At 41.2% G+C, this 13,315-nt stretch overlaps 1 protein-coding gene across 1 annotated transcript in view; it reads right to left on the reverse strand.

The window, feature by feature from the left end:
- Positions 1-13,315, reverse strand: part of adamts3 (ADAM metallopeptidase with thrombospondin type 1 motif, 3) — a gene marked incomplete at its 5' end in the record, with an annotated part of 72,312 nt that overhangs the window by 30,501 nt on the left and 28,496 nt on the right. The window contains 5 exons of the mRNA XM_071527272.1: positions 1,511-1,634; positions 3,645-3,778; positions 4,780-4,955; positions 5,536-5,681; positions 5,818-5,931. Coding sequence (XP_071383373.1) covers positions 1,511-1,634; positions 3,645-3,778; positions 4,780-4,955; positions 5,536-5,681; positions 5,818-5,931 — 694 coding nt within the window. The remainder of the gene's footprint in view (positions 1-1,510; positions 1,635-3,644; positions 3,779-4,779; positions 4,956-5,535; positions 5,682-5,817; positions 5,932-13,315) is intronic.

Below are 13,315 nucleotides of genomic sequence, written 5' to 3' on the forward strand. Positions count from 1 at the left end.
AAAGCAATCGGCACGTGACTGTGATGTAATTCGGTTTCTTCAGCCGAATTGTGAATTAAGACGTTCACTTGTGGTTCGTTACAGGATAAATGTGTTCATGGAGTTACAGCTGCACTTCCTTCACACTATATAAACGCAGTACTGTTTACTGAGTCAAGTGCCAGCTCGCTGATCTCCTGCCATTTCTCATTTCAGGAAATCATAGGTGGTCAGATTCCTTATTTCAGTCCAGCTACACTTCACTGCCTCCTCCCCCGGGGGTTTACCACACGAATCTGCGATGTGGCATTCGAAAATGTCTCATGATGCTCGAACATGTCACATTGAGAAGACACCTGAAACTACTCTGGCAATATTTAAGATTTTCTTTTCTTTTTTTCACATTAAGTGCAGTTTTTTTTTTCCATTTTATCAAATTTCAGCACTCTGCAAGTGAACCAAAAAGAGGAACATGAGAAAATCACTTCAGCTCTATGGGCATTCACAAAACCCACTGGTACGAAATGAAAGAACTTTTCTTTTTTTTGGCCACTTCAGCTTTGATTACAGTGTGTCACAACTCTTTAGAAATCCAACGCTGTTAACATTTTGCACTTTTAGATGTTAAAAGCAATGCCAAAAAGCTCAAAATAGGCCCTTTATTGAAGTTGATCGCGCTAATAATGGGTTGAATCTGGTTGGCTAATCATGGCTTGTTTTCAATTTGCTTTTCCCTTTCATCCATAGAGTTCCACACATCCACAGAAGTGAACGAGGAAAGGAACAGGCACATGTATTTCCCCCAAACCAATAACCTATCAATCTCCAGTCTGCATTTTACGCAAGAATTTTACCTCCAGATATTTACTGCTAATATCACGCTGGTTTCATTTGGAGTGTATGCAAAATGCTGAGGGACTGGTGTGAGAAATTAAAGGCACAGATGTGGAGGAGTGTGAAGTTACATTAAATGGGCCTTATGATGGGAATTTAAATGTTTCTGCATTAATACAGGTATGAAGATGACGATGATCAGTTTCAGTTTCACCTAGATTAGAGGCTGCAAAAACATGTTAGTGTAACAAACGTACAAACAAATCATTTATATTACACAACTAAAACATGAGCACAGTCCAGTGCAACAATTTAACATTCATATATAACTTTGCATTGACTGATCGACAAACAATTTATAAATATTTGTTAAAAACAATGATAACTTTATGGGTTCCTGTAGAACAGTAAAGTATGTGGGTCTAACTAAGGTTGTTATTAATATTTATAACATGATAAGTAATTATTATTGTTATTTAATTCATCATTTATATGTCATATTTGTTAAGGATTATAAACATTCATCATTCTAAAGTGTTACCAAACATTGTCCATTAAGGAGCTGGATGTTAAAGAACTACTGTGAATGAATTGGGTCAAAATCATAACAGGAGATATATGTTTTGGTGCAAATTTCTTTAAAAAGATAGTAAAAGATGTCTTAATTGTGTTAGTATTGGTGTCACAGGTTCCTTACCAGGTTTCTTTGGTGTGCGGGTGAAGGTTCCCTTCACGGTGCGGCAGTGGGAGTTGTCCCCACCACAAACCCCACATTTGTCTTCAACTTTATTAGAGCCAATCTCTCTGTCACAGCCAACTTTCTGCAAACCAACAAAGAATTGGACAGGTAGACGTGAGCTGAGGTGGGGACTGTAATATATAAACAGAGAACTAAAAACCCGGATATCTGAACATAAAAGTTGCATTAGGAATAGGGATAGCGGGCCATGACGTGTGTTCCTTGAGGTTCCAAGGAATAGAAGAAGTCAGACCTTTGAAAAGAGGGGGTGATAGAGATAAGACACTTTTGCAGAGAGAGGCGTTTTGGATACATACTTTACAAACTGAGCATCCTAAAGGTCTGAAGAAAGAACTATTATTAGGGTGTTTTCTCTGAATTTGTCTGAACTTGCATTTGTGAAATAGATATACATTTTTTTGAATACATATTTAAAGTTTTTCTTGTTGGTGTATTGATATGTGCTGCACTCATTGCAGTCCTTTGTTGTGGGGCTCATGCGTATTTGAAAATGCGGAGGGTGGCTATTTACTTAGTGGCTCTACTCCTAACTTTAAGGAGAGCCCAGGCTGTTTGGGCAGATTTGCCTGCTGCAGCTGACTGCATGTTCTATTGGCCAATTGTGTGTGCAGTTGTTTAGTTTCATAAAGCTAATATCTTCTGCCTGTACAAGGGAATATTTAGCCTCCCTTCATTTCCATTTTCTGTGTAGAGGATCTGTTTTTTGAAATGATAAAAATTTGTGAGACAGAGCAGAGACATTTAGCTGTATTTTCTATTTTTCTATTCTTATATTACATTTTTCTTGATACTTATTTTTCCTAAGTGTTATGTTTATGCTGTGTATTGTGTATTCCTGGTATGGTACGTTGATTTCTCTTTGACAGTGACTTTTTAATCATGGATTTTTCATATTGATTGAATAATTAATTGAACTGTATGCATATATGTATTTAAGTGTCACTTCCGCTTTGAGCAACACAACGCTGATGACGGCTTATTGCTGAAACACGTCTGTCGTTTGTGCTCTATAGCTGCCCATTTAATTAAAAAGACAAAAGGACATTATGAGTGCTGGCTTTCCTTTCTTCTTCAATTAATCTTTGGCCGTGCACCTAAAGAGGATTTTTTGATCGAGTTGTGCTCACACTTGGCGGAGATTGTAATATTTGTAACAAACTTTAATAGAAAGCCGACACTCTAGATGATTGTCAGCGATGTTTTCAGAAAGGCTAGCTGCACTAGCTGTTGGATTATAAATGCTGACTGGCCTCTATCTTCTGTTAGCAGACTGCCTCTGTAGTTGAAGGCCAGGCCACACTCAAGCTGCGATGTGAACAGACACATCAGCTGAACAAGACTTCTCTTTGTTCTCAGTTTAAAGCCTGAAGGTATCTGGAGCTTTTCTTTTGTCGCCTCTGAAGCACAGACAGGCTGCGGGCGATGTGTGTTCACCACGCAATCATCTTAAATCTTGAAAATAATGTTGTTTGAAGCTGAGATAAACACCATTTTTCATGATCTTTGGAAAGTACTTAGTTCTTAGCTCTCACTTGGTAAATAGTGCAATCTTGTAACATCAGCAGTTCTCAGATATAAAGCTCCACTAGGCAGGTAAGATGAAAGAGGAATGAACATCCCATTTGTTCTAATTGAGACGCTGTAGATGCCCAAATCAATTTGTGCTGTTGGTGTGCTCACTGGTGGGAAATCACAGCACTCAGGACGTGCTAAATCAAAACTTAAGAGCAAAATACAAAACTTTCTCCTAAACAGCAGCAAGGGAGCGCTCCATCAAGAGAAAGATGGATTCACCAACCGACGGGTAATTTGCTGTGAAAAGATTGTTTTCTCACCATCTCCACCCTCACCACTCGCTAAGAAGAAGACAATTAGAGCGCAGTTTACTGACGTCACGTTGCATGATTTCTGGGTAATGAAGTCCCAAAATGCGTTTGCCTTGTGCAGCTTCGAAGATTTTGACAAGGATTTTTACCAAACGGCCAGAGCCACAGGTGAATTTTGTCCCACTCACTACATCCATTGTTTTTTTTGTTTTTTTTTACAGTCCGTGATGTTTACAAGTCCTTACCACACATTCTCCGCGCACACAGATGCTGTAGGCGTCCTTGTAGGAGCATCGTGTCCCATCATGCACCAGCTGCTTCATGTAGGCCACGTCTCCCGTCTCCTTAGACTGGCAGTACAAGTGGCATCTCTTGTTGGCTAAAACGAGACCACAGATTGTTGGAGGATAAATATACTGAACAAAACCATGATTGCAACATGTAAAGTTTTGGTCCCATGTTTCATGAGCTAAAATATCCCATTAATCTTCCATGAAAAGCTTATTTCGCTGAAATCTTTAACATTACGTAACATGGAAGAAATGATTAACTTTGGTGAAAGTTTGACGTGTGGATCTGGCATATCTTGACAAATTGGAAAAGTTTGTTCTCATTTCACTGCCTACTTTCTATAGTGTCACATGGATTTCCTATCTTCCACCTCAATGTCAAAATGTAACACTGTGCTATAGTCAATTGTCAGGCTCTGTGGTTTCCACGGAACAATGGCTTACCACTTTAGTGCCTTGCCTCTCTGCTGTATCACAGTGGGTTTTCCTATTCCTTTTCTACATGACTGACTTTCAAAACCTGGATCTATAGTGCAATAAGCGGAAAACGGCTCCATGGAGCAAAGTGGGATGAAAGCAATGGCTGATAAAAGACAGGCAGAGATTGAAAGAGGATATATGTTTTATCCGCACAGTAGTGCTCCATCACCTCGCAGAAAGAGCACATTTTAAGCTTCGATGGCTTCAAGCTGTGAACTCTGCTTGCTGCCTTGTCTGCATACAGGCACAGAGATGGGAGACCAAAAAAAAAACCCCGCAATCAACAGGAGAAGAGAAGGACAAAGGAAGATGAGACTAATAGGCCTGCTCGTGCACACAAACGCAGACACACACACACACACTTGCAAATCCAGTGCGAGTCCAGTGTGTTGACTCTGTCCAGAATTACAGAGAACAGCCCAGTTTTGAATCATAATCCAGCAACATCGCCTTTGTCCAACTCTTCCTGTGAGACTGCAGAAACCCCGTCCCCATCTTTCATCGTTCTTCCTGGCACAAACCGAACAGCAGCCCCACACTGCCTCAAATATCAGGGGGACCCGTGCTACAAAAAAGAACGGGAACAATCCGTTGGCATTTTCCGGCTCACCGTCGGGATGCTCGTAGGGCAGCCAGTGGTGCTTGGTGTTTTGGAACTCAAAGTGGGAGTTGCGGAGCTGGCACTGCTGGGCTCGGAAGTCTTCGAAATGCTTGGGGCAGTCGGCGGTGTTGCAGAGCTGATACTCGTAGTTCACCCCCGGGCAGTCCTGGCCGCCATTGGAGGGCCTTGGGGAAACGGAACATATTGTCACAACATCACAAAGACACGGACCGCACAACAAGCCCCCCGCTTTGAAACCAAGAGTGATGAAACTAATCGTGTTCTAAAAGTTCTAGAGACGCTGAGACATTATGCAGCTTATATGAAAGACTTGATGATACATAACACAGCCTGAAAACTTACACCAAAAATAGGGTTTGTGCCATCAAAAGGATTCTTAACTATTGATAACGACATTAGAAACAATACTTTTGTATTGAAGCTGCTGATAGCCGATATTTTGTTACAGTAGTCTGTATATTTAAATTTGACCATTTTCACGCCCCCAAAAAATCCCCAAAACACAAGTATTCAGTGTTTTCCTGAGAAATGTGTTCTGTGCAGGGTGGAAACAGCATCCTCACCCCCATCAATTTTCATTAAAAGGCCAATATCGGCCCCGTATATTGGTCTAACCCTAGTAATCTTCTATCAGCATTGCCAATTGGAACGGTCAACCTACATTATTTCCTCCATTTGTTTCAGCAATCTTTTCTGCTACCTCACAGAACCAAATAAATGTTTCAATAAATGCCGGCTCCTCACGCTGGGTTGTTGCACTGCCGCGTCCGGAAGCGAACTCCGGTTCCACAGGAGCGTGAGCAGGAGCCATATTTGCTCCAGGAGCCCCAGGTGCCATCCTGCTTCACCTGATTAGGGTTCTTCCACATGCAGTGACCTTTGTAGCACCACTGCAAAGGATAGAGGGGTGAAGGAGAGGGGCAGAAGAGAGGGGACAGGTGAGCCAGACACAAGGGACTCCTCTCCAGACACAGTAAAGGAGGCTACGAACCGGGGGAAAACAGGACATGGATGGATGGAACTCACTTTCCCAGGTGCACACTCCGTCCCATCGAGAGGCGGCCCCTTCTTGGTTTTGCAGAAATAAGGATTGTCCGGGTGACTGCACCACAGCTGTTTACATGGGTCAAATGTGCGAAACTGGAATGCAGAAAAGATGAATAGCAAGGTGGGTAGTTGAGAGGGGAGGTGCAAATACAAAACACAGAACACAACCTGTGAAAATCAGTTTCACGTTTTATGGAAACCCGAAGGGATGCTTTACAGTTAGAAATGCTTAATTGCCACACGTGCTTTTATATTGAAATTTCTGCTTAATAAACTGATACATTGTTCCACCACTTTGTCACAAATGATTTTATCAGGTATTGCATCAACTCCTTATGAAAGCTGCACGTAAGGATATTCATTAAAGTGCCATGTAGGTGTTATGAAGCTGTTGTGTCACCACTGCCAACTGGACATTGCTGATTTTAAAGAAATGTTCCTGTGCAGCTAATACAGTTGATCTTTTAAAAAAACGTTCCAAAATTTGTGTCTTCCAAATTTGTTTTTATATATTCAGAAGTATTATGTTACATCCTTGATTTAAAAGACAAAGATACTATATAAGGTGCAAGACCTGAACAAAAGTCAATATACATTTCCCTACACATAGTTGTTAGTAAGGGGCAGTGTTGAAGTTTTTGAGGCTTCCAAACCATTTGGGACAAATACAACAAACTAAAATGTTTTCATAATGTCTGATGGAAGAAGTAGATTGAATGAATGGGTGTGTGAGTGTTCCACAGTCACAATTGTCTGTATCTAACAAAGAGCTGACACAGAGGAACAAGATGCCCTGCAGGCTAAATTGTTGTTTACAAGTGTTGTTACTTGCTCCGATATCAGCAACACTAAAGCTGATTGGACTGAAAAGGTTTTCTTTGGAAATGGCTTATTGCTAGCCTCGAATTGACTCCAGGAGCGGCCGTTCAGCCCAGGAGACTTTGTGAACACGGACACTGAGATAACTGCTGAGAGCCGTTCTGTCTATTTTAACCGCTTGAGGTATGTCGCGAAAATTGGGTAATTTGTTTGTGCTTTCTTGCCAAATCCCTTTCTCATCTGCAAATAGTTCAGAGTGCAACTTCTAAACTTCTAAGTAGAACGGAGGGGAGAGATCACATAACTCCAACTTTGTTACCATGCAGCATCACCAGCACTAAACTATTATTACTGACACCAGAAAGCTTTGGATCCTTCACTTGCTGGTAAAAACTCAATTCCAAAAAGCAGTAATCCAAAAAGTAAACCAAGGCACTCAGTTTCAAGTATTATAATCACTGCTAAATCCATACATGTGGGTAATCCACACTCTCTCCATTAGTTCCCACTCTTACAGTCTACTTAACGTGTTGAAATTGTTCTGAACATATGTTTGTATAACCCTGCAATTGTTTCTATTCTATTTTATTGGTTTTATTGTTAGATTATTTTATTATTTCTGTTGTTTTTATTGCTAATTGTTGTGTGCTTATGTTCTATTCTCTTTTTCCCTGCTGCAAAGACCTAATTTATCCACAGGGATCAATAAAGTTTCATTCTATCCTATTACTACTACTACTACTACTGCTACTGCTACTGCTACTACTGTGCAATAATCGTCAAGGACTATGTGGTACTTTTTATTGGCACCTTTTATTAATTTATTTATTTATATGACGCTTTGCTTTTAAGTAATTTTGGTTTTTAACCTTGTGCATGCTGCATTACCTTCTTTTATTGTGTATTGTCTCTAATGTATAGTTATATGTTAATACAGATTGTGTGAGCTACTGGAATAAAGTATCTATCTATCTATCTATCTATCTGTTACCAGCGACCTGAAGCCTCTGCTTAATGAAAAGCAGAGGGCCTTTAGGACAGGGGACAGGGCGGAGCTAAAACGTGTACAGAGAGAACTGAAGCTGAGGCTAAAGGAGAGCAAGGACTCCTACAGAAGGAAGCTGGAGGAGAAACTGCAGAGAAATAAGATGAAGAATGTTTGGAGTGGGATGAGAGAGATCACCGGCTTCCAGAAAAAGGGGTAGGGGTGCAGCTGGGGGGAATCTAGTGCGGGCAAATGAGCTGAACCAATTTTTCAACAGGATTGACTCATTACCCCCCCTGACAACACCATCAGGGGAGACCTCAGGGCTCCTTCACACCCTGTCACCACCCCCCACTGACACCCGTTGATGACCCTGCCACATCCCCTACTCCCCAGGCTGAACTAAATATCACAGTCAACCAGGTGAAGAAGAGAGCTGGAGAGACTTCACCAGGGCAAGGCTGCAGGACCGGATGGCATCGGCCCTCAGGTGTTGAAGGCTTGTGCTGACCAGCTATGTGGAGTACTCCAGTATCTGTTCAACATGAGTCTGCACATGCCTGGTGTCAGTGCCTAAGAAGGGTGTCCCACAATCCTCAACGACTACAGGCCAATAGCACTAACCTCTCACATAATGAAGGCCATGGAGAGACTGGTCCTAGCATACCGCAGACCACTGGTGAGCTCTTCATTAGACCCCCTGCAGTTTGCGTATCAGCCACATGTGGGTGTGGATGATGCAATTATCACCCTCGACAGACCCAACAGCTCGGTGCGGATCATGTTCTTTGATTTCTCCAGTGCCTTTAATACTATCCAGCCCAGACTGTTGAAGGAAAAACGATGCCCCCATGATCTCATGGATTGAGGATTACCTGACGGGCAGACCACAGTTTGTGAGGCTACAGAGCCGTGTGTCTGCGCGCCTGGTGAGTAACATCGGGGCCCCCCAGGGGACTGTGCTATCTCCTTTCCTGTTCACTCTCTACACGTCAGATTTCCGAATCCTGTCATCTGCTGAAATTCTCAGATGACACTGCCACTGTGGGGTGTGTGGAGGGTGGCCGGGAGGGGGAGTACAGGGGCCTGGTGGACCGCTTTCTGAAGTGGTGTGGGGAAAACCACCTGCAGCTGACCGTGGCCAAGACTAAGGAGATCATGGTGGATTTTCGAAGGAAGAAAGCCCCACCTGCTCCGGTCTACATCAGTGGGAGTGATGTGGAGATTGTTAACTCCTACAAGTACCTGGGCGTTCATTTGGAAAACAAGCTGGAATGGTCCACCAACACCGAGGCGGTCTACAGGAAGGGCCTGAGCCGGCTTTACTTCCTGAGAAGGCTCAGGTCCTTCAATGTCTGCAATAAGATTCTCCACATGTTTTACCAGTCTGTGGTTGCGAGCACCATCTTCTTTGCTGTGGTGTGCTGGGGCGGTGGCATCAAAGCAAAGGACGCCAACAGACTGAATAAACTGATAAAAAAAAGGCTGGGAAGGTTATCGGATCCAAGCTGGTCACGCTGGAGGAGGTGGTGGAGGAAAGACTGCTGGCAAAACTGCTGGCGATTATGGACAACACCTCCCACCCCCTCCATGACATGACAGCCAGGCAAAAGAGCAGCTTCAGTAACAGACTAATTCAACCCCGGTGTGTAAAGGAGCGACACAGGAGATCATTCCTGCCAGGAGCCATCAGACTCTACAATTCATCTGCCTTTGCCGGGCCTGGCGACATTAAACTGTCTGTGGACTAACTTTTATTATTTTTAACTTGTCAAGTATTTATATCTTTATTTATTCATTTAGTCACTTGCTTTTTAGCCATCATAGCCTCTTGTGTTCTTATCTGTTGTAATGTATTTTGTCATCTGTGTGTCTTGGTTGCTATGACGACTCAATTTCCCTTCTGGGATCAGTAAAGTTTTCTATCTATCTATCTATCTATCTATCTATCTATCTATCTATCTATCTATCTATCTATCTACTGCTGCTCCTACTACTGCTACTATTACCACTGATACTACAGCTACTACTACTACTACCACTATTACTACTACTGCTATTATTACTGTTGTTACTACTGCTACACCTGCTGCTATTATTCCTACTACTATTAATATTACTACAGGTACTACTACTACTACTCTGGGAATTAAGATTATTTGTCCATATTACTCATGATATATATAAAGTACCTGTCAATAATCAACATAGTAAGAATTCTACTTTTTTCTATGTACATAAATGAAATGCAGATCTATGACAGCAACTTTTGTCTTTTGAAGTATGCAGATGACATGGCAATGGTGGGTTTAATGTTTAAGTGTAATGATGAATTAGAGAGTTCCTACTCTAATCACATCAACAATTTATTAACATGGTGCATACCTGCCAACATTAGGCTGTGAAAAAGAGGGAGATTTTCTTACTAATGGATATACATAGTTGGGGGGGGAATCAAAATCTGCCTTTAACAACAACTATTTTCTGGTGCGTTTTGTACATTTATTGTACATTATTGTACAATATACTTGCATTTGTGACCTCTCACAGAGATTAATAGCCTATGTAATCCAATCTAGAAATAACAGAATGAAATGCAGTATGAAATGTAAAAAAAAAGCACTTAAAATATCAAATATGACCCTACCAAAGTAGTTTGTTTGTTTACCATGGTAGTTTCCATTTCCATTTTCCAGTAACTAAGAAAAAATCTGTTTCTATACCAGATAAGCAAGCATTCAGTCAGTGTTGATATTTCTAGATTATGTCACTTGGTTTATACAAAATAGCTAGTACATCTATAAGTTTGCTGATGTGGCTCGCAGTTAGAAAGGGGAAGGTCTCGCACCAAGTGGACTGACATTTTGAAGCGGATTTCTTCTTCTTGGGACCTGTTTCATCCATTTTTAGCGGCAAACTGAGCGGAGCGGAGAGCTTGAGCGAGCGCAGCGACGAGCGACGCACGTCAGGCAGGGTCGTCTGCGCACGCTCACCTCTGCCTCTGGGCTGGGTTGCCAGGTAACACGACACATATCCCCCACAGAAACTGAGAAACACCCATTTGATTTGTATCCCTATGAAATCGGGAGAATAACGGGAGAAATTACCAATCGGGAGCACAGCGGGAGAAAGGGTTAAAAATAGGGAGACTCCCGCGAAAATCGGGAGTGTTGGCAGGTGTGATGGTGTCAAGAGAGTGCTTTGCTCATAAACGCTAACAAGACCAAGGAACTCGTTGTCAACAATAGGGGTGGGCAACCAATGTGTCAGCCAATTATAATTGAGGGCCAAGCTGTAGAGATGGTAGGTAGTTTTAAATATTTAGGAATGATTATAGATACCAATTTAAACTTTAATGAACACTCAGATTACATTTTTAAGAAGGCAATGAAAAGATTGTTCCTTCTAAGGAAATTAAATAGTTTTGACGTGAGCAAAGAAGTCCTGAGGATGGTTCACACTAGTCTATAGTGGAAAGTATAATTTCCTACAACATCCCATGCTGGTACGGAAATTTAGGGGCAAGGAGCAAAAGCAAGCTCACAAAAATAGTTAATAGAGCCAGCAAGATTACACGGAACCCCCAGGAGGAAAGCTACATTAATAGTTCAGGACCCTTCACATCCTTTGTTTAATGAATTTGAAAAACTCCCTTCAGGAGGACGATATAGGGTACCCATAGCAACAAGAAACATTTTTAAGAGCTCTTTTATCCCATCCTCTATCATCTTACTAAACAAATGACCTTTTATTGGATATTAGTGACTGCTGCTGTCTTCACGATGTCTGTTTAAGATATGTATTAATTGTTAATACTTTAGCACTTTTCATCCCAACTGTTTATTACTACCACAGGCCCACTTATTCATTGTCTTTATCTCATGTATTCTAACCCATGGTAGAGGAAGTTTTTAAGTGTATGTATGTCTGTGAAGCCAAAAGTCTGTGAAGCCAAAGATGAATTTCCACGTGAGTGGACAATAAAGATGTCTAATCTAATCTAATCTAATCTAATTCTGTATCAGCAGGATGGTGCATCTTTAATCTTCTTGTATTTTTGCCTATATTCTACTCTTAATGCTGTAATGACCCAGTTTCTGCTCCTCTTCATCTCAATCTTAAATGTCTTCCTATCTGTACACTGACATGTTCTCATACCACCAATTCATACCGACAGTGGGAAGTGGTGATCATTCTTGTGTTGGTACTGAATACACCTAGATTGGGAGTGCTGATTCAGAAGTGGTTTCCCTCATCATCTCATTCATTAGGATCTGAAGGGGAAAACTAATTGTGATTCAGCATTCGAACGCTGAACAGGGAGATTAATACGACTCTCTGAACGCATACGCTGCAGCCTGCTTCTGCAAGGCATGGTTGGTTAACTTTCTGTTTGCAGAGGCAAATGAGGCAATTATCAGCATTCAATGACTTCTTCCAAAAAAAAAAAACTCTTTAGCTTGTGACACAAGAAAATATCCTTAATCTCAATCAGACTAGTCTGGATAAAAGGAGGGAAAGAAGGAAAGAAAGAAGGAAGGAATGTAGGGTGACACAGATACATACACAAGTTGTTGCCTCTTTATGTAAAGTGGTACTCCGCAAGATTCTAGTTGTTTTATTTTTGTCTCTATCTTCGGTTCTAAGCGCTCATTGCTGTGGTGTTTCTGCACTGCTCTTCCCAGAGATCAGATGTCAATCAAACAGTGTGGGCGGAGCTTGGATTTTCTGTTGCTGCTGTTTGAGTTTCTGTAGGTGGCGCTCTTTTCTTTGTCTGTTCAGCCATGGTGGCTGTCACTGCTCATGCTAACTACCCAGTTCTTCTTTTATTTTATTTGGAAATGTAATTTAACTGGAAATGTAAAATGCGTCACTTCCAGAATGTTTCGAACAGCAAATATAGGATATACAGTAGGTTGAATCACTACTGAGTGATATCAGTTGATGAGAAAGAGAAGAAAAACATCATTTACTTGACACAGATTATTACTTTTACTTTACTCATAGGCCTTTTAGCATTACATGCTATTGTTACGATTTGAGGCAAAGTCCCACTGATTGACAAATGATACCTAGTCATAAGTGCTTATTCATACAACACAATGGTAAGTGCATTCCATCGCACAGAATCTGCACCGGTTAATTAGAAATGATTCATGAATTTACCGTGGCAGTGATTGCCGTGAAGGAATCAGATTACCGCTGCATGTCTTCTCCATTGCTGACAGCCACAGAAATTATTATGCTAATTAGGTGTTGCATATTTAACATGAACTCTACTGATTAGCCACATCTGCATGTCATTTCAACACCACACTGAAGACACATATTTTAAGACGTTTTCACATTACGGCTGCATGACACCTTGTAGCATAATTTGCTGTAACATTTTTAATAAATTCATTAAATTATTTTTTTCATATTTTGCATTTCACATGTTTGTCATTTTTTTTGGAAATCTTGTGTCTGATTAAAGCAGCAGAGGAACATTATGACTCAACTCCCAAATATGCAAATTAATTAATGAGGTGACAGCGCCAAAACATTTTCCGTCTCAGTTTGCATTTCTGATCATCTAATTAACGGGCTTTTGTCCAATCATGTAATAAGATGCAAAATCAAGTGTGTTACAAATGATGAACTCAAAAACCACACTGAGAACCCAAGTGGGAG

Source organism: Centroberyx affinis, unplaced genomic scaffold, assembly GCF_046629955.1.
Source record: "Centroberyx affinis isolate AG114_WGS23_722 - 3 ecotype Tasmania unplaced genomic scaffold, CSIRO-AGI_Caff_v1 ptg001513l_1, whole genome shotgun sequence".
In the NCBI taxonomy this organism is placed as follows: Eukaryota; Metazoa; Chordata; class Actinopteri; order Beryciformes; family Berycidae; genus Centroberyx; species Centroberyx affinis.